General features: G+C 41.9%; 1 protein-coding gene across 23 annotated transcripts in view; it reads left to right on the forward strand.

Annotated features, from left to right (window-relative positions):
• The window catches only part of LOC129868843 (protocadherin gamma-C5-like), a 138,984-nt gene that overhangs the window by 61,388 nt on the left and 55,305 nt on the right, over window positions 1-22,291 (forward strand). Inside the window, exon 1 of one of the 23 annotated variants that reach the window (XM_055943138.1) lies at window positions 278-2,877. The exons of 15 other annotated variants lie outside the window; for them this stretch is intronic. In XM_055943138.1, the coding sequence (XP_055799113.1) occupies window positions 472-2,877 (2,406 nt within the window). In that variant the 5' untranslated portion in view covers window positions 278-471. Of the gene's footprint in view, window positions 1-277; window positions 2,878-3,930; window positions 6,528-7,518; window positions 10,076-19,536; window positions 22,127-22,291 lie in introns of those variants that run through there. 7 more of the 23 variants (XM_055943153.1, XM_055943135.1, XM_055943150.1 and 4 more) reach the window with 7 other exon arrangements.

Consider the following 22,291-nt stretch of genomic DNA (forward strand, 5'->3'; position numbering starts at 1 on the left):
GCAAAGCTGCAACCTGCAAGTATTGGTTTCCGACCAATACTTAAATTAACCTAGAATTATTTTGGATGCTATGTTTGAAACTGAAAAATAACATTTACCGCATTGTATGCTACTTCCGCGCATTCACATTCTCACCTTCTAGGGAAAAAGTATATCCTGAATGTCGTGGTGGCTTATGGATTCATGAGGTTTATTTGAATGCAATTTTTTGTAGTTTTCATTGACATACTCTAAGTGTCGCTGTTCACTATATATTGGCCGACAGGCACATCTCTTCCCCAGTCCATGCATAGAAAAGGAAGAGATATAGGCCTGCTTTGGTCAGCGTGACAAACCATCGTCTCGATTAGACAGAGGCTTAGCGTGTATCGTCGGCTATTCCACACCTTAACGGAGCAAATGTTTCATTTTGAGGGCTGAACAATATCTTTACCACGATTTGTAGTTGGACTACTTGTGTCATTTGAGAAGATGGAGTACATCGGATTATCATTGTCTGTTTCGACGTTCCGTTTGGTTTTCCTCGTCTTCATGGTGCGACAGAGCCATGGCGATATGAGCTATTCTATTCCAGAGGAGATGAAAAGCGGATCTGTGATCGGGAATATAGCCAAGGACCTCGGTCTGGATGCGATAAGATTTTCATCTCGCAAGGCTCGTTTGGATATGGATGGCAGTCGTCAAGGTTACTGTGACATTAATGTGAATACCGGAGATATAATTGTGGCTGAAACAATAGACAGGGAGGAGCTGTGTGGACCGAAGGTTTCTTGTTCTTTAAAATACGAGCTTGTGCTGGAAAAACCTCTGGAATTACATCGTATTAATGTGCAAGTCCAAGATATAAATGATAACTCCCCAACATTTTCTAACACTCAAATTAATTTAGAAATCCGCGAGTCTGCGGTTAAAGGAACACGTTTCCTTCTTAGCGAAGCTCATGATGCGGATATAGGACATAATGCAGTTCAAAAATATTCACTCGAAAAAAACGACTATTTTGTTTTGGCTGTTCATACAAACCCAGATGGTGGGAAATACGGCGAGTTAGTTGTAGAGAAGGAATTAGATCGAGAACAACAGCAGGAGGTGACATTGTTACTTACTGCGGTTGACGGTGGGACTCCACAGAGATCTGGTACTGTAGTTATACACGTTACAGTGTTGGATGCTAACGACAATATTCCAGTGTTTACTCAGAACGTCTATAAGGTCAGCCTACCTGAGAATTCTCCATTAGGTACCGTAGTAAGTACAGTGACTGCTATTGATGCAGACGAGGGACCTAATGGCGATGTGACCTATGAACTTGGTCGTATAAGTAACAAAGCAGGGAAGCTGTTTTTGATTAACAAGACAACCGGAGAAATAAAAGTGATCGGCCCTATTGATTTCGAAGAGGAAATATATTATGAAATGAGCGTGCAGGCAAAAGATGGTTTAGGGTCAGCCTCAAATTGTAAAGTTATTATAGAAATCACAGATGTAAATGATAATGCACCAATAATATTGATCAAATCTCTAAGCAATCCCATCCCAGAGGACGTGTTACCTGGTACAGAGGTGGGCATCATTAATGTACAGGATAAAGACTCGGAGGGAAATAGACAAGTCCGCTGTACCATTCAACAAAATGTTCCTTTCAAACTTAACCCTTCTATTAAAAACTATTATTCTCTGGTAACAACGAGTGAATTAGACCGTGAGATAATATCAGATTATAACATAACTATCACTGCCACTGACGAGGGGTCTCCACCTTTATCCTCCTCAAAGATCATTAATTTATCTGTATCAGACGTGAATGACAACCCACCTGCATTTGAGGAACCATCCTACAGTTCCTATGTGACTGAAAATAACAAGCCTGGCTCCTCTATGTGTTCTGTTACTGCCAGAGACCCAGACTGGAGACAGAACGGTACGGTGGTCTATTCTCTATTGCCTAGTGGTGTCAATGGTGTTCCGGTGTCCTCATTTTTATCCATTAACGGAGACACGGGGGTGATCCATGCTGTGAGAGCATTTGATTATGAGCAGTTTAGGAGCTTCAAAGTCCACGTTGTAGCCAGAGACAATGGTTCTCCTCCACTCAGCAGTAACGTGACTGTGAGTGTCTTCATAACAGATGAGAATGATAACTCTCCCCAGATATTATACCCTGCTCCAGCAGGGAACTCCTTGATGACTGAGATGGTCCCCAAAGCTGCTCTGGCGGGGTCCCTGGTTTCCAAGGTGATAGCTGTGGATGCTGACTCTGGACAAAACGCGTGGCTGTCATATCAGATCGTGAAATCAACTGATCCGGGACTTTTCACTATTGGTCTCCACAGTGGAGAGATCAGCGCACAGCGGGACATTTCTGAGTCTGACAGTATGAAGCAAAACCTTGTTATATCAGTGAAAGATAACGGACAGCCCTCTCTCTCTACAACCTGTGATGTATATTTACTCATATCAGATAACTTGGCTGAAGTTCCAGAAATGAAAGACATGGCTTATGAGGATAGTTCCAAACTTACTTCCTATTTGATCATTGGTCTAGTCTCTGTCTCCACCTTTTTCCTGACATTCATTATTCTCATCCTGGCCGTGAGGTTCTGCCGCAGTAGAAAGCCTAGAATGTTGTTTGATGGAGCAGTCGCCATTCCCAGCGCGTATTTCCCTCCCAACTATGCAGAAGTGGATGGAGCTGGAACTCTGCGCAGTTCTTACAATTATGACGCATACCTGACAACGGGCTCACGCACCAGTGACTTCAAGTTTGTGAGATCTTACAATGACAGCACCCTGCCTGCTGAGCTTACACTGAGGAAGAGTCAAATTGAGTTTTTGGGAGAAAGTGTATTCACTCCTGACGTCGCGAGGAATACTGAGGTGAGATTAGAATCGTATTTTTTAGTATTGATTGACCTTTTATGTGTATTGAGATGACCACAAGTCTGTCAGATGTTTGAATGTGATCACTGTGTTGTTTTGTTATCAGACATTGCGACGTGTTTAAATTTACTGATTTCAGGAGGCGTCACTGGTAATATGTGTATTCCAAGCAGAATAAACCGGCTACATCCCTCCTACGTTTTTTTTGCGAAGTGTCTTATGCCAGAGCTTGGTGCCATATCTCCAGACTTATCTGATGAATTTCTAATGCAGGATACACGTTTACAAGATTTGAAGGGCTCCGTTTTATTTTATTTTAAACGCAGAATAGGCTACTATGTCAACTATTTGAAGTGATCCGTCTGTAATTATATAGGCCTATGCTAGGTCAAATAGCCTGCTGCTATTTTAAGTGAACATATTTATGACGTTTATTGGATAGCAATTTGCAGCACTAAATTATTAATCTCTTATGCACAATCTATCATTCAAAAGCAAGTGAGGAAAATTCAATTAAATGTCAATGTAGTTTAGGATATCATGAGAGGCTATGTTATTTAGGCCTATATTTTTACATGTATAAAATCGCATTAATGAAAAGCAGTTTTCAATTATCAAGCCTTTGGTCATTTATATTTTAAAATTCACCCAAAACAACCGAAATAATACACTAATATAATATACACATGGCATATTATTCAATGACTGAAAAGGTTACCCTCATCTCGGATACTCTATTGCCAAATCCTTAAAGTATGGTCGCTGTCCAGTTCTGAAACATTACCGACGCTATAGCGCACGTATCTTTTGCGCCAACCATAGAGAGTTAAGGCTCAAACCAAAATGGTGTTGACTGATGGAAAACTGGTGATTTGTTCTGGCTGACTTGTAGGCATGGCCAGTTTGGCAAAATTTAAGACGCATATTTTTACAGTAAGATATTGGAAATATCTTGTTCAATGTATATTCAGTAACTTTGTAGTGTTACTGCAGTTTTTGTGAAAATACTCAATGTGTCGCTGTTCACCTTCTCTGGCTGAATGCACACTTGTGTCCCCACGCAGTAGATTAACATATACAGGGAGGAGATTTGTTTCTGCAGTGGGGAAAAAACAAAGCATTGACTAGTTTCAACATATCCTTGCTTGGAGAGAATATCGGAACTTGGACTACATTTCTTTAATGGAATAACGTATTCTGGAAATCACCATCTTAAGGATAGGATCGCTCCCACGTTGATGATGATGGATGCAAGATTATCGGTCTCTACCTTCGTTCTCTCCTCGGTTTTCTTTCTTGTTCTCCCTCGTAACACGTATGGAGACATGAGCTACTCTGCACCTGAGGAAGCGAAGCGCGGATTTGTCATTGGAAATATAGCCAAAGATCTCGGACTGGATGCGAAGAGATTCTCTAATCGCAAAGCTCGGTTGGATATGGATGACATCAGTCAACGTTATTGTGACATCAACCTCGCGGCTGGCAACCTTATTGTGACGGAAAGAATAGATAGAGAGGAGCTGTGTGGTTCGAAGGTTACTTGTGCATTAAAATATGAGCTTGTGCTTGAAAACCCTCTGGAGCTGCATCGTATTACTGTGCAAATTCAAGACGTAAATGACAATTCACCTCGTTTCCCCAATGAACGCATTCATCTAGAAATAAGGGAATCGGCTGATAAAGGGGAGCGTTTTCCCTTAGACGAAGCCCATGATTCGGACATAGGATTAAACACGGTGCAAAGCTATACGCTCGACAGGAATGAACATTTTGTTTTGGCCGTTCATACAAATAGAGATGGTGGGAAATACAGTGAGTTGGTGTTAGAAAAAGAGCTGGATCGAGAAAAGCAAGAGGAGGTGACGTTGTTACTTACGGCTGTTGATGGTGGGGCTCCACGGAGATCTGGTACTGTAGTTATACACGTCACTGTGTTGGATGCTAACGATAATATTCCAGTGTTTAGCCAAGACGTTTATAGAGTCAGTCTGACAGAAAATCCCCCTTTACATTCTGTAGTGGTAACTGTCAGCGCCACTGATGCAGATAAGGGTGCAAATGGGGAAGTGACGTTTGACTTCAGTAGTATATCTGATAAGGCATCATCGATTTTTTCTATAGACAAAGGGACTGGTGTAATCAGAGTCGTCGGACCTGTGGACTTTGAAGAGAGGAAAGATTATGAAATGCGCGTCCAAGCCAAAGATGGGTCAGGTTTAGCTTCTAACACAAAAGTAATCATAGATATAACCGATATAAATGACAATGCACCATTAATATTCATCAAATCACTTAGCAATCCCATCCCTGAGAACGTGTTTCTTGGTACAGAGGTGGGCATAATTCAAGTACAGGATAAAGACTCGGAGGGAAATAGACAGGTACGATGCTCCATTCAACAAAATGTCCCATTCAAACTTAACCCTTCAATCAAAAACTACTATTCTCTGGTAACAACAGGTGAATTAGACCGTGAGATAATATCAGATTATAACATAACTATCACTGCCACTGACGAGGGGTCTCCACCCTTATCCTCCTCAAAGACTATTAATTTATCTGTATCAGACGTGAATGACAACCCACCTGTGTTTGAAGAACAATCCTACAGCACCTATGTGACTGAAAATAACAAGCCTGGCTCCTCTATGTGTTCTGTTACTGCCAGAGACCCAGACTGGAGACAGAACGGCACAGTGGTCTATTCTCTATTGTCTAGTGGTATCAATGGTGTTCCGGTGTCCTCATTTGTATCCATCAACGGAGACACGGGGGTGATCCACGCAGTGAGATCATTTGATTATGAACAGTTTAGGAGCTTCAAAGTCCACGTTGTAGCCAGAGACAATGGTTCTCCTCCACTCAGCAGTAACGTGACAGTGAGTGTCTTCATAACAGATGAGAATGATAACTCTCCCCAGATATTATACCCTGCTCCAGCAGGGAACTCCTTGATGACTGAGATGGTCCCAAAAGCTGCTATGGAGGGGTCACTGGTTTCCAAGGTGATAGCTGTGGATGCTGACTCTGGACAAAACGCGTGGCTTTCATATCACATCGTGAAATCGATTGATCCGGGACTTTTCACTATTGGTCTCCACAGTGGAGAGATCAGGGCCCAGCGGGACATTTCTGAATCTGACAGTATGAAGCAGAACCTTGTTATATCAGTGAAAGATAACGGACAGCCCTCTCTCTCTACAACCTGTGATGTATATTTACTCATATCAGATAACTTGGCTGAAGTTCCAGAACTGAAAGACATGGCTTATGAGGATAGTTCCAAACTAACTTCATATTTGATCATTGCACTGGTCTCTGTCTCCACCTTTTTCCTGACTTTCATTATTCTCATCCTGGCCGTGAGGTTCTGCCGCAGAAGAAAGCCTAGAATGTTGTTTGATGGAGCAGTCGCCATTCCCAGCACGTATTTCCCTCCCAACTATGCAGAGGTGGATGGAGCTGGAACTCTGCGTAGTTCTTACAATTATGACGCATACCTGACAACGGGCTCACGCACCAGTGACTTCAAGTTTGTGAGATCTTACAATGACAGCACGCTGCCTGCTGATGTTACACTGAAGAATCCAGTTGAGCCTATTAGCGAAAGTATAATTACTCTGAACAATGCAGAAAATTGTAATGAGGTAAGATAACAGTGGCCTGATATCATTTATTGATTTATCATATTTAAATGTGAGTTCGGTTGGCTCGGCGTAGCCTATTTAATTCGATACATTTCAATTGTTTCAGTTTGTTTGCTTTGTGCCATCATTGATTTTGCTCCTCACTCTTATAAGTACTATGTCCATGAAAATCAGTGTATCACTCCTAAATCATTTCTGGACATAGTGAAACTTGAATGGGTAGCCAAAGGCTCTAAATATTAGCCAACAATGGTTTTCTTTCTTTTCTGTGGTGTCTACATAGCATTTAAGAGATCATATGACAGCCGTTCGCCCTTTCGAGGTCGTTGGTGTTTCAGCACCACTATTGTGGATAGCGATCACCATTCTGCAGGCTTCTGCAACGGAATGACTAAAGCTATCTGTAGTTAAACTTATTTCTGGTCTTATGTTTTTCTAAGGCACATCATCAGGGATTTTTACCGTTTGAAATCATTATTTCATTAGATGTGTATTTATTTTACATTTAATTCAAGGTGGAATGTAGTGTTTCTTAAAAAAACGAATCTTATTCTGTTTTAAAACCAGAGCATACAGACGTTTATAACATAAGGATTCACCTAAGACCATACAGTACATATAGATCTGATTTAGTATCACGTTTGTTTGCTTCAGCACCCTGCTGCTGTGTTTGGATTTTTTCGTGATATTTACCAACTTCTCTAGAAATCTTCTATAGTCCTATAGCGGATCTAATGATAGCAGGCTAACTCTCACTTTGATAGTTCACTATAATATAACGCTTATGAAGTGTAGGCTATCGATTGTTTCATCAATTGTCAAACATTGAGAAATGGGTTTCTAAGCTCCCTGCGCCCCAACTCCACACCTTTTTTGGGACGTTTTTGTTGTTGTCAGTAAATGCAGTGTTGAAATAAATACTCAGTGTGTCGCTATATACCAACCTTGAACTAATATACGTATCTCTCCTCCCACAACTGTAATATTTAAAAGAAAGAAAACACCCAACTGCGTCACATAACATCGCAGGAGAATCTGCATGTATGCAATGCTTCTTTTCTCTTCGTTTAGCCAACCGTTTAAATAATTATCCATCACGAACAACTGGCCTATTCTGTGAATTATCTCTGTCTTCAAGGCATATGTCGAAGATGGGACACAACGGGTTCTCGCTCTCAATACTCTGTGTGACACTGCTTTCTCTGTACAAACTGCACCCTAGCCATGGAGACATAAACTACTCTATTCCGGAGGAGATGAAACGTGGATCTTTGATCGGAAATATAGCCAAGGATCTGGGTCTGGATGCTAAGAGATTGTCGGCTCGTGACGCTAGGTTAGAGTTGGACGGCAGCAGTCGACGCTACTGTGATATCAATGCTGACTCGGCGGATTTGATTGTCGCTGAAACAATAGACAGAGAAGAGCTGTGCGGCCCAAGGGTTTCATGCGCTTTGAAATACGAGCTGGTGCTTGAAAATCCTTTAGAGTTGCACCGTGTTACTGTTCAAATCCAGGATATAAATGATAATTCACCTCGATTTCCAAGTGAACGCATACAATTAGAGATAGTAGAGTCGGCTGTGAAAGGGCAACGTTTTCCCTTAAACGAAGCCCATGACGCAGACATTGGATTAAATGCAGTTCAAAGCTATACGCTGGAGAGGAATGACCATTTTGTTTTGGCTGTTCATACAAATGGAGACGGTGGGAAATATGGCGAGTTAGTTTTGGAGAATGAATTAGATCGAGAACAACAGCAGGAGGTGACATTGTTACTTACTGCGGTTGATGGTGGGACTCCGCAGAGATCTGGTACTGTAGTTATACACGTTACTGTGTTGGATTCTAATGATAATATTCCAGTGTTTAGTCAGGACGCCTATAAGGTCAGTCTACCAGAAAATTCTCCTTTCGATACCGTAGTAGCTACAGTTAGTGCCACGGATGCTGACGAGGGACACAATGGGGAAGTGAGCTACGATTTCAGTCGAATATCTGATAAAGCAGCGAGGCTTTTTTCCGTTGAAAAGAAGACTGGAAAAATTAAAGTCATCGGACCAATAGATTTTGAAGCGGAAACATATTATGAAATGCGTATCCAGGCGCAAGACGGATCAGGGTTGGTTTCCAACACAAAAGTAATTGTCGAAATTACAGATGTAAATGACAATGTACCTGTGATATTCCTAAAATCTTTAAAAAATCCCATCCCTGAGAACGTGTTACCTGGCACAGAGGTGGGGATTATTAATGTACAGGATAAAGACTCGGAGGGAAATAGACAGGTCCGCGTCTCCATTCAACAAAATGTTCCTTTCAAACTAAACCCCTCAATCAAAAACTACTATTCTCTGGTAACAACTAGTGAACTAGACCGTGAGATAATTTCAGATTATAACATAACTATCACTGCCACTGACGAGGGGTCTCCACCTTTATCGTCCTCAAAGACTATTCATGTATCTGTATCAGATGTGAATGACAACCCACCTGTGTTTGAAGAACAATCCTACAGTTCCTATGTGACTGAAAATAACAAGCCTGGCTCCTCTATGTGTTCTGTTACTGCCAGAGACCCAGACTGGAGACAGAACGGCACGGTGGTCTATTCTCTATTGTCCAGTGAGATCAACGGTGTTCCGGTGTCCTCATGTTTATCCATCAACGGAGACACGGGTGTGATCAATGCTGTGAGAGCATTTGATTATGAGCAGTTTAGGAGCTTCAAAGTCCACGTTGTAGCCAGAGACAATGGTTCTCCTCCACTCAGCAGTAACGTGACAGTGAGTGTCTTCATAACAGATGAGAATGATAACTCTCCCCAGATATTATACCCTGCTCCAGCAGGGAACTCCTTGATGACTGAAATGGTCCCCAAAGCTGCTCTAGCGGGGTCCCTGGTTTCCAAGGTGATAGCTGTGGATGCTGACTCTGGACAAAACGCTTGGCTTTCATATCAGATCTTGAAATCGACTGATCCGGGACTTTTCACTATTGGTCTCCACAGTGGAGAGATCAGGGCACAGCGGGACATTTCTGAATCTGACAGTATGAAGCAAAACCTTGTTATATCAGTGAAAGATAACGGACAGCCCTCTCTCTCTACAACCTGTGATGTATATTTACTCATATCAGATAACTTGGCTGAAGTTCCAGAACTGAAAGACATGACTTATGAGGATAGTTCCAAACTTACTTCCTATTTGATCATTGCACTGGTCTCTGTCTCCACCTTTTTCCTGACTTTCATTATTCTCATCCTGGCCGTGAGGTTCTGCCGCAGTAGAAAGCCTAGAATGTTGTTTGATGGAGCAGTCGCCATTCCCAGCGCGTATTTCCCTCCCAACTATGCAGAGGTGGATGGAGCTGGAACTCTCCGTAGTTCTTATAATTATGACGCATACCTGACAACGGGCTCACGCACCAGTGACTTCAAGTTTGTCAGATCTTACAATGACAGCACACTGCCTGCTGATTTAACACTAAGGAAGAGCCCAGATGAAACCAGTGAAGCTATTGAGAGTGAATCAAAATATTCAACTATGGTAATGGAACATTTTTCAAATTTAAAGTGTCACTCTGGCGTAGAGCAGTGGTGGGATGAGGGAGAGAAGACGTTTATATTTGTTAGGTCTGCTTGCTTGCTGTGTGTGATGATCCATACTAGAACTCATTCATCCAAGCCCTTTGGCTGGTGGTGGTGGAGGGGAGGTCAAAGTTCAACGAAAATAGTATAGAAACATATTTCATTCCCCTTGACCTTGGCTGTTTGCGTAATTTGACCACTGAAGTGACACCTGGGTTAGTCATCCTGGCATTCCATATCACCTGTTTTCACACTCACCTTGTATCAGAAGAGGTTCAAGGCTCATTCTGGAGATGGACCGTGTTATTTGAAATGTAGATTGTTTTAACCTTTGTTGAATTCATATCAGGCAGGAGTAATTGTCAAACTTATGCCTGAGTATTTGTTCTGCCGTGAAAACATAAGAAACTTTATCAAGTAAGCTAACTGTGGAATACATCTTTAATATCTAACTGTGGAATACATCTTTAATATGTAACTGTGGAATTCATCTTTAATATCAAATTGTGGAATACATCTTTAATATGTAACTGTGGAATACATCTTTACTATCAAACTGTGGAATACATCTTTAATATCTAACTGTGGAATAGATCTTTAATATCTAATTGTGTGAAGGCCAATTATTTTTCAGGAAAATCTTGCTGGTGATATTTCTGTACATGTCTATTGTCTTTGACAACCGTGGGCAAACTTATTCACTCTGGTCTCCAGCAGAGTCACCCAGAGTTGAACGTTTCGCCCAGATGCGAAAATGGCCATTTTTACATTTTACATTTAGCAGACGCTCTTATCCAGAGCGACTTACAAATTGGAAAGTTCATACATATTCATCCTGGTCCCCCCGTGGGAATTGAACCCACAACCCTGGCGTTGCAAGCGCCATGCTCTACCAACTGAGCCACACGGGACCACATTTGAAGGTCACCCCAGGGTCATAATGGCACCATTCAAGTACATAATGAAGAAAATGTTCCAGCCAAGAAAGGCTATGTGTCACTCAAAACCAGCCTCTGTGTAAAGTGAGCACAGAGAAAGTGACACTAGTGGCACAGCCTACAGCTTTTAGGCCCATGGAGAGAATGCACTCATATTCCTTTGGCGAGAGTATGAATACATGCATTTTGTTACTTCATAGCAGCTTTATTACCATTAGTAGAGATGTAGCTGCTTTAAGTGTTCTGAAAGAGGAGATGTCCATAAAATGCTTAACACCATTCTGCTATAGGTCATTCTTCTTGTAAGCATGTTAAATGCAAATTAAATGCAAATGGGACACAGCATTTAAACCTGTTATGTTTTTAACACTTTTCTTTCATTTGTTTCTTGTTTTTTCATGCTCTCCCATTGGACCATTATTTGGGCGTCTGAAGGTAAGATATATTTTTTTCTTCTTCTTTACAAATGAAGGTCTCCCACGGTATTGGTTGGCTCGTACAGTCACAAGGGTTGACATGTAGGCCTACATGATGTGGCTGACAGATACACTACTTCAGACACTTTACACTGGCTTTACGTCATTCAACAATGCACTTAGATGCATTGTCTAGTATTCTCGATGCTGCCAGCTCTCACAGTCTCACGTCAGAATTAGACGTTCATCCATGTTTCTCAATCGTCAGTACTGACTTGTATCACGGTTGATCTGGCTGGGTATTCAATCAATTTCAGATTGATTGAATACATGCCTTACTGGGTAACTCTTCTCATGATTAACTGTCTGTCAGCGGTTCTCTCTCTTTCTTCAACATTGACCATTGTCCATTGACCATCTCAAGCACACTGCGGACACAGTAATATATGACCCAGTAATAACACACCTTACCATTAGCACACATCTCCGCAGTACATGACATTCCTCGCCATAAACACACAGCACATTGTATTGAGGAGACAGCCCAGTAGTGGCCCACAAAGCAAAATCACTCACACACAGCCTACCAGTAACACAAAGTGTACTGCTCGCTGAACTTCACACAGCTCAGCACTGCAGACAAACATACACACACACTGCGGCGAGACTACTCTGCTCAGCACTGCAGACAAACATACACACACACTGCGGCGAGACTACTCTGCTCAGCACTGCAGACAAACATACACACACACTGCGGCGAGACTACTCTGCTCAGCACTGCAGACAAACATACACACACACTGCAGCGAGACTACTCTGCTCAGCACTGCAGACAAACATACACACACACTGCAGCGAGACTACTCTGCTCAGCACTGCAGACAAACATACACACACACTGCAGCGAGACTACTCTGCTCAGCACTGCAGACAAACATACACACACACTGCAGCGAGACTACTCTGCTCAGCACTGCAGACAAACATACACACACACTGCGGCGAGACTACTCTGCTCAGCACTGCAGACAAACATACACACACACTGCAGCGAGACTACTCTGCTCAGCACTGTCACACAATTCTAAAGTAGGTTCTAAAGTAGGTCAAAATAATTATATATGTAGCTCCTCAGCCCTCTGTATCTGCTCAAACATATCTCTTATTCATTTAATTCTTCTTCATCTAAACGGAAGGCCTATCTCTTTCTGTGTGTATAACTATATAACCCATTTGTCTATGATATATAACAATGCATATAATCTATATTTTATATACAGAATTGGTAATGGAATTTCAGTTGTGATATTGGAAGAGGTGCATCATGTCTGCCGTGATTGTGATTGTGATGTATAGACAAGCCTCCGTAGGTATCAATGTCCATGGGACATAACGGAATGGAGAGGGGCATATCTGTGGGGTGTTGGGTGTGCAACTCTGCAGCAGGATGTGTGTAGATTGTTTGGGAACATATGGAGCTTGTGTTTTGGATATGGGGCTTCATGCTTCACTGCTTTGACACACTCTCTGACTCATCCTGTGATGACCTCTGACCTTGGTCTGTGGGAGGAGTCATGTTGGCCTCTCAGTTTCACCCCCAGTTACATGGAAATAAAGGGTTTGAAATGGTGGATAAAACATTACCTACAGCTGTTCTGATTTTTGAGACTTGAGGTAAATATTTTTGTAATGTGAATTATGCAGTCGGGGTTAAACACATGTTGCCATATCAATTTTATGGGGATCATCTTTTTATCATTTGTATTTGGTGACACAGTTGCAGCATGCACCATTTTCATTATTAAATCGTTTTTGTATTGCATGGCCTAAAAGAAGATCTAGTTTAGTTGGTTTGATAGTCTGCCTTTCAATTTGCAACTGGTGCTCTCCATGGTGCTGAAATACCAAACGTGCTGCATTCAAAGAGCTGTTTGTGTCTTTGGCTTTGGCTTTTACGGTATCATTATATAACGTATATATTTTTTGCCATACAGTATTGTGACAAGTGTTTACTGACAACATAAAAAGATACATGACCTGGTTAATATTCAAGTATTGAAAATGACAAGAGTGACAATTGGCAATTGTTGATACTTATCTTGACTGATCTATTTTTGTTTTGCTTGTGATATTAATTCTGATATTAGTAGTAATTCTCCCTCTAATATAATGTTTTACTGTAGTATTGAACTTCTTTACCCACACCCGTGTCCGTAACCTTTTTAGAGCTGTCATTACAATAATATTCCACAGATGTGGTTATGTAATACACCAGTCTTTCTTTAGCTGTCTGTGTAGCAGAATCAACATGATGTTAGTTTGTTCTCTGGACTCTGAGTGCTGCTGTTGAACAGTAAGACGAGTTATAAGCCTCAAATGCGATGAATCTCCCACCTGAGTGATTCATATGAGCCAAAACAGCAGTTGCGGCAGATTTCTAGAACCAAACTCAAATGAAAACCGACACAGATGATTTAAAAGGACTACGGGGGAGTTGTGCATGAGTACGCTACTCAATATTTTCGATGTGGAAAGATATATTTAGCTTTTTTCTCAATGTTTAAGAGAATGCAAAATCAAACGCCACAATGGTATGGACGATTGGACTCCAGAGTGGTGCAGCAGTCTAAGGCACTGCATCTCAATGCAAGAGGCGTCACTACAGACCCTGGTTCGATTCCAGGCTGTATCACAACCAGGCATTATTGGGAGTCAAATAGGGCGGTGCACAATTGGCCCAGCGTCGTAAGGGTTAGGGTTTGGCCGGTGTAGGCCAACATTGTGAAGAAGAATATGTTCTTAACTGACTGGCCTAGTTAAATAAAAAAAATGCTAATTGTGTGTGTGGCCTCTTTAACCTCTCTGGGATATGTGGGACGGTAGCGTCCAACCTGGCCATACACCAGTGAAAATGCAGAGCGCCAAATTCAAATAAATTACTATAAAAATTAAACTTTCATGAAATCACACATTCAATATACCGAATTAAAGCTACACTTGTTGGGAATCCAGCCAACGTGTCAGATTTCACAAATGCTGTACAGCTAAAGCAAACAATGCTATTATCTGAGGATAGCACCCCAGCTAACAATCACAGACCATCATATTTCAACCCTCCCGGCGCGACACAAAACGCAGAAATAAAGATATAATTCATGCCTTACCTTTGACAAGCTTCTTCTGTTGGCACTCCAATATGTCCCATAAACATTTACATTTACATTTAAGTCATTTAGCAGACGCTCTTATCCAGAGCGACTTACAAATTGGTGCATTCACCTTATGACATCCAGTGGAACAGCCACTTTACAATAGTGCATCTAGATCTTTTAAGGGGGGGGGGGGCAGAAGGGTTGCTTTATCCTATCCTAGGTATTCCTTGAAACATCACAAATTGTCCTTTTGTTCGATTAACTCCGTCGATATATATTCAAAATGTCCATTTATTTGGCGCGTTTGATCCAGAAAAACACTGGTTCCAACTCGCTCAACATGACTCCAAAAGTTACCTGTAAGATTTGTCCAAACATTTCAAACTACTTGAAATACAACTTTAGGTATTTTTTTACGTAAATAACCGATAAAATTGAAGACGGGATGATCTGTGTTCAATACCGGAGGAAAACAATGTGTAGCATGCTTTCTGGTCACGCACCTCTAACAAACAGTACACTTTACTGGAGCCTCATTCTGAACATGGCTACTTCTTCATTTCTCAAAGGAAAAACCTCAACCAATTTCTAATGACTGTTGGCATCCAGTGGAAGCGATAGGAACTGCAGGAAGGTCCCTTAGAAATCTGGATTCCCAATGAAATCCCATTGAAAAGAGAGCGACCTCAAAAAAAATCGGAATGGTTTGTCCTCGGCGTTTTGCCTGCCAAATAAGTTCTGTTATAGTCACAGACATGATTCAAAAAGTTTTAGAAACTTCAGCGTGTTTTCTATCCAATACTAATAATAATATGCATATATTAGCATCTGGGACTGAGTAGGAGGCAGTTTACTCTGGGCACTCTTTTCATCCAAACGTGAAAATGCTGCCCCCTATCCATAAGAAGTTCAGTGATAATGTCTGAGAAGCTGGTGTTTGGAGGATAAGATATAGCCCCGACACAAATCTAGGGTTGCTACCATGGCCGGCTGGCTGTTCGTTCTATCGGTTCCGTTGCTAGAGACGCGACCCAGTCATTCACTCTTTTTGTTCTGTATCTATGGACGTGACCCAGTCGATCTTTCTAAATGTTCAATTGCCATACTGGCAGGCAACATTCTTATCCCTTACTTGCTAGCTAGCAAACTACGGCTAACATACAGTCACGTCAAACAATGCAGCCAGAATAACAATAAAGTAGCTTCATTTGCATTTGTTTAAGCTGTTTTCTAATTATATTTAGTTGGTACATCAATAACAATGAACTAATGAGGCGCGATTTCACCTGGCATAGAAAATGTGCTAGCCAACAGCACAGCTAACACAATCACTTCAAATAGAAGCTGGAAATACTGCAAACTAGTTGCACTTTTTTTCGTTGTACCTTTTTTAAAATTGATATTTCTTTGTATATAATCCATAAAAATTATGCTGATTCAGGATTTTGACTGGCTGGAAAAGCTGCCTGTCTGTCTCATCCTGACTCCTGACACGTTCATTACCATGTGAAAGCTGTAGATCGAATTTCAATATTGAAACAATGCTGCAAATGTCGGAGAGACAGACAGCAAGGTTTTTACAAATCTCTGCTGTTGAAAACCAAATGCTAGTCTATAAAAATGTGAGATAATGTCTCCATGCTTTTTATAGTGGAGATTAAGTTTATAAATTGCCTGGCTGGGCTTATGAACTTCAACTAATGTGATTATTATTATTTGACCATGCTGGTCATTTATGAACATTTGAACATCTTAGCCATGTTCTGTTATAATCTCCACCCGGCACAGCCAGAAGAGGACTGGCCACCCCTCATAGCCTGGTTCCTCTCTAGGTTTCTTCCTAGGTTTTGGCCTTTCTATTGCATTTTTCCTAGCCCCCTGTGCTTCTACACCTGCATTGCTTGCTGTTTGGGGTTTTAGGCTGGGTTTCTGTACAGCACTTTGAAATATCAGCTGATGTAAGAAGGGCTATATAAATACATTTGATTTGATTTGATGAAAAAGTGGATTGCGCAGTCAGATGGAACAGAGTAAATAGGCATTTAAAGTCATAGATTTAGCAGGTGGTAAGTTGTGGAATAGACACTGGCTGGAATGTGGTTTTAACCAATCAAGATTAGACCCACCCGTTGTATAATTAAACAATAAGGCCCTATGGCCAACATACCACAGCCAAGGGCTGTTCTTATGCACAACGCAGCGTGGAGTGCCTGGATACAGCCCTTAGCGGTGGTACATTGGCCATATATCCCAAACCCCTGAGGTAACTTATTGCTATTACAAACTGGTTACCAACGTAATTAGAGCTATAAAAATAAACGTTTTGTCATACCCGTGGTACACGGTCTGATATACCACGGCTGTCACCCAATCAGCATTCAGGATTCGAACCACCCAGTTTATAATAGAAAACAACTCCCCAGGTGTGTCAATTAGTTGAGTCCCGCCAAAGATGAAGACTGGGGTCAGAATGCCAGCATCTCCTGTTTCTTGGAAGAATAAAAGGTGAAAGGAAATGACATCTCATCTTTGATAAGTATGTGATAGTGTGAAAATTCTAGGGTAATGGTAAAAAAAAGGGCTTACAATGGGGCAGCAGGTTGCTATGGTAACCAAGAGCCACAGATTTCTCATTCGTTTTCTAAAAAGGTTCCATGTGCCACAGGAAGACCTGGTAAGCATTTCCACCCCACCCTGGACTATGCCGCTCCTGTTTGGCCCAGCTCATTAACCCAAGCCCAGTCCGATGACCTGGATCTATTCAGAAGAGAGCATGCCGCGCCGTCCTAGGTAGATACTCCAGTTGTACTGAGGTACTTCAGACACTGTCCCTACCCTGTCTTCATCAAAGACGGCCTCAAATCAGCACTGTCGTCACAGTCAGCCTCCTAAAATCTAAAGACTAGCTACCCCCTGACCGAATCACGGTGACAGACAGGAACACCCGTAGCCAAAACGAACTGACTTTACCAAAGTCTAGAACTGAACGGTACATACGGTCACAAATCATATATTTATTCTCATTGATTAGTGAGTCGCTTTAAGATAGCAGGACATTATTGATATCTTTTTTTTACTCTTTTTTTATTTATTTTTGTTGCTCTTAGAAATTAGTTTTAGTTTGTAGGCGCGGATATCGACTCTGTCACTCGAGAAGGCTTTTGTGGCACAGTCGATGGCGAGCTGGGCTTGGGGCCAGAAGACTGAGGGTCCGAGCCGTGCTCCCGGCTTGTTTCATTACATTGGTGTCAGAAGTGATCGGGCCTCGCATCCACGAGAGTGCATGTGCTTGGCGGGTGAGCGCGTTCCTGTAAGACGGCGTCTGTGAGGTCTAGCTCGAGGACGCGCTCTTTGAATGGAAGGAGTTGTATAGTGACGGTGGTTTATAGGCTAAACGCGGATATCGACTCTTCCACTCCAACATGCTTTTGTGGCACAGTCGATGGTGCGCTGGGCTTTGGGCCAGAAGGTTGAGGGTTCGAGCGGCGCCACCTGCCTGTTTTATTAAAATATGATGAATGCTCATGGAGTTCCGTTGGTATTGACTGCTATATGAGTGTAATAAATAAAACCTGAAATAAAAATAAGATAACGATTAATTCTGAAACATTCATTATGTATGCAGTGAGATCGTTTGCTTACGAACAAATCAAAACTTTTGAATTCCACGTCAAAGCGCAAGACGGAGGCTCTCCTCCACTCTAATGTAACTTAACTTTGAAGTTAATAATTAATAAAGATTACAACGACAACGGTCCTCAGGTGCTCTACCCAGTAACAACTAGGGCGCGGTTTGAAGTGGGTCTACAACATGTAGAAATAAGAACCATACGTCAGGTCATTGATAAAGATGCCGTGAAACACAAGCTCGCTGTTGGAGCGGAGGACAACGGGCAGCCCTCTCGATCAACTATAGCCAACGTGAACGTGGTGGTTTCGGACAGATTCCTGAAGTGCTTTCATAATTCACTGACTTTATTGGCAAGACAAGGATTACAACGATAAGCTGACTTTTTATCTAGTTTTGGCCTTGGCTCTTGTGTCCTTCCTTTTCCATCTCGTGTGTAGTGGTTATAAGATCAGTGAAGATCTACAGATAGAGACAATCACGCACAGGTACCAGTCTAGTCTCCCAGTTATTCCCTGATATCCACCCGGTTACGCAGGCGCCGGAGGGACATGGACTCTGCAACACGTGTACAGCTATGTATCTCGACTGACTCAAAAAAGAGTGGCTGTAAATTTGCCAGACCTTTTAGTCAGAACGTGTAAATAATGGACCCTATGGAGACTTTACAGCGTGCACAAAGAGATACACTTCATATATTGAGCATATTCCCTTGAAAAGGTGAGATAATGTCTGCCCAATGTGTTATGCTGGTTGATCATTTTACAATTTCATTTGTTTTGTTTAAACTTAGATTCGGTCTTTGACATCCTGTGATGTTCTCTGGTTTATTGTGTGCATTACCAGGGGATTTACAGGCTATTCATTTACTAATCTTGTTCAAAGGGTGCTCTCAGTCCTGTGTTAATTTCAGCACCTCCACTCATGGACAGCAACAATGTCAGACAGACTTGTGCTTTTATCGGGCATAATCGTTATGTCAACCAACACAGAACGATAATGTATATTTGAGTAATTTATCGATTTTTTATTTATTTTTAACGTTTGATTTATTTTAACTTTGAACATGCAGACCATACAATTAAAACAATTCAAAGTCTGCCGTCATTCTGTAGCCTACAGTATGGTGTGGATATTTCGGAGTTGTGATTTCTGATGAGAAGCTTTTGTCAGAAACATGTTTCTCTACACATGTAATAACTCCCCAATGCTCTTAGTGCCGCTGTTGACCGATACAATAGTAGACCTGCAAGAGAGTAATGTTGACCCTGCCTATTTTGTGGATGATATTAGAGTCGCAGTGACATGTACGCAAACACTATTGCTTTGGGAGTGTGAGAACATTGTCTCTGACGGATGTCATTGGAATAACAGACCTATCTTGATTTGCTCCTTTGCCTACATATAGGCCTACGCCTTGTCGGATTTTAACAATTGCTAGTTGTGCAACGTTAGGAAAACATGTATTTTCTTTGTTTTCGTGGCACAGGGAGATCCGCCATTCGGAAATGGCAACTGTATCTTCTCCTCTCAGTCTGGTTTTACCGGTATGTGGGCGGCCAGGTCCGCTATTCTATTCCAGAGGAGATGACGACGGGTTCATTCGTGGGGAATATCGTTCAGGACCTAGGGCTGGAAGTTAAAAGACTGAAATCAGGTCGAGCGCGTATTTTTACAGAGGATAGCCGTGAGTATATCGGTCTCAATGCGGACAAAGGGACTCTGCTTGTGAAAGACAGGATTGATAGAGAGGAGCTGTGCGCCCAAGTGGCTCCATGTTCGTTACATTTCCAGATAATTCTTGAAAATCCCGTTGAACTTCACCGTATTGACGTAGAGATATTAGATATAAACGACAATTCTCCAGTATTTTCAAGTAAAGAAATTCGATTACAGATTAGTGAGGGGTCTCTGTCTGGTGCCCGTTTTCCGCTAGAGAATGCTATGGATCCTGACGTCGAAATTAATTCCATTCAAACATATTCCCTTCTTCCGAGTGATCATTTCACTCTGAAGCAACATTCGCACTCTGATGGCAGTAAATATTTAGAAATGGTACTTCAAACGATGCTGGACAGGGAAACGAATGAGCAACATACTTTAGTGTTAACTGCTGTGGATGGAGGTACTCCTCGGAAGTCGGGCACGGTCAAAATATACATAGAAGTATTGGATATAAATGATAATGCACCTTTATTTAGCTCTGTCCTTTATAAATCCTCTTTATCCGAAGATTCGCCTAAAGGGACTGTGATTTTGAGAGTCAGTGCTACCGATTCAGATAAAGGGACAAATGGAGAGGTTGTGTATTCTTTTTCCCATTCCACTGTTAGCGCGTCAGATCTTTTTACTATTGATTCTCTTACCGGGGAAATCAAAGTTAACGGTAAATTAGATTTCGAAACTAACAAACAACATAAAATAAGTGTGCAAGCAATGGATCGGGGTTCTCTTACAGATTCTTGTAAAGTACAGATAGACGTTTTGGACATCAATGACAACGACCCTCTAATTACATTAATAACCTTTTCTAACCCAATACCTGAGGACGCGTCACCAGAGACAGTTATAGCAATGCTGAACATGAAAGATTTAGACTCCGGTAGAAATGGACACATCAAATGTTCCGTAAACTCGGATTTACCTTTTCGTATTAAGTCATCCTCTTCCAACATCTACAGTTTGGTCACAGATCAGATGTTGGACCGTGAAATGGTTTCCGAGTACAATATTACAATAACAGCGGTGGATGAGGGGTTTCCTCCGCGTTCTACTAACAAGACACTGACATTGAGAATATCGGATGTGAATGATAATGCTCCAGTATGTGAGAGGCACTCATACACTGCTTATGTGAGGGAGAACAACTCTCCCGGTGTATCCATATTTTCACTAACAGCCAGTGATAAGGACACCAGCAACAACGCGCGTATTTCTTATTTTATAGATGATTCGCATAAAGACGGACTTTCAGCATCTCCATTTATATCTGTGAATTCAGAAAGTGGCGTGATCCACGCAGCGCGTGCTTTTGATTATGAACAAATCAAAGAATTTAAGATCTGCATTAAAGTGCAAGATGGCGGCTCACCGCCTCTGAGCACCAATGTGACTTTAACTGTTTTCATTCAAGACCAGAACGACAACGCGCCTCAGGTTCTCTACCCAGTACAAACTGGTGGCTCTCTGATGGCTGAAATGGTGCCTCGTTCAGCAGATGTGGGCTATCTTGTCACTAAAGTGGTGGCTGTTGATGTGGACTCCGGACAGAATGCTTGGCTCTCATATAAACTGCAGAAAGCGACAGACAGGGCGCTGTTTGAAGTGGGCCTACAAAATGGAGAAATACGAACCATACGCCAAGTCACTGATAAAGATGCTGTGAAACAAAAGCTCACTGTTATAGTGGAGGACAACGGACAGCCCTCTCGATCAGCTACAGTCAATGTGAACGTGGCGGTGGCGGACAGCTTCCCTGAAGTCCTTTCAGAACTCACTGACTTTACGCAAGAAAAAGAATACAACAATAAACTGACATTTTATTTAATTTTGGCACTTGCTGTGGTTTCACTACTTTTTATTTTTTCTATTATTGCTATAATTTCTGTCAAAATCTACCGGTGGAAACAGAATAAGTCATTCTATAAATCTGCAGCAAACCTGCCCGTTATCCCATATTACCCTCCCGTTTACCCAGACGGAACCATGGGAACCCTACAGCGTGTGTACAACTATGAGGTGTGTGGAACCACTGACTCTAGGATGAGTGATGTGAAGTTTGCTAGGCCTTGTAGCCAGAACACACTGGTGGATGTGGGTCGCATGGGGACAATGCAGAGAGAAAAGAGGGAGCAGGAGGATGGTGATGGAGAGGTGAGAAGGCATATTGAAATCAATCTTACCTCTTTTTTTATAGACTATCTGGGATGTTGATGCATCGCGCTCTCTCTCTCTCCCTCTCTGCGTTCATTTCTGCGCATGCGTTGTCGTTACGCATGTGACTGTGTGTATTCCAATGAATCTTAGTGTAATGTCTCT

This window comes from Salvelinus fontinalis, chromosome 13, assembly GCF_029448725.1.
Source record: "Salvelinus fontinalis isolate EN_2023a chromosome 13, ASM2944872v1, whole genome shotgun sequence".
Lineage (NCBI taxonomy): Eukaryota > Metazoa > Chordata > Actinopteri > Salmoniformes > Salmonidae > Salvelinus > Salvelinus fontinalis.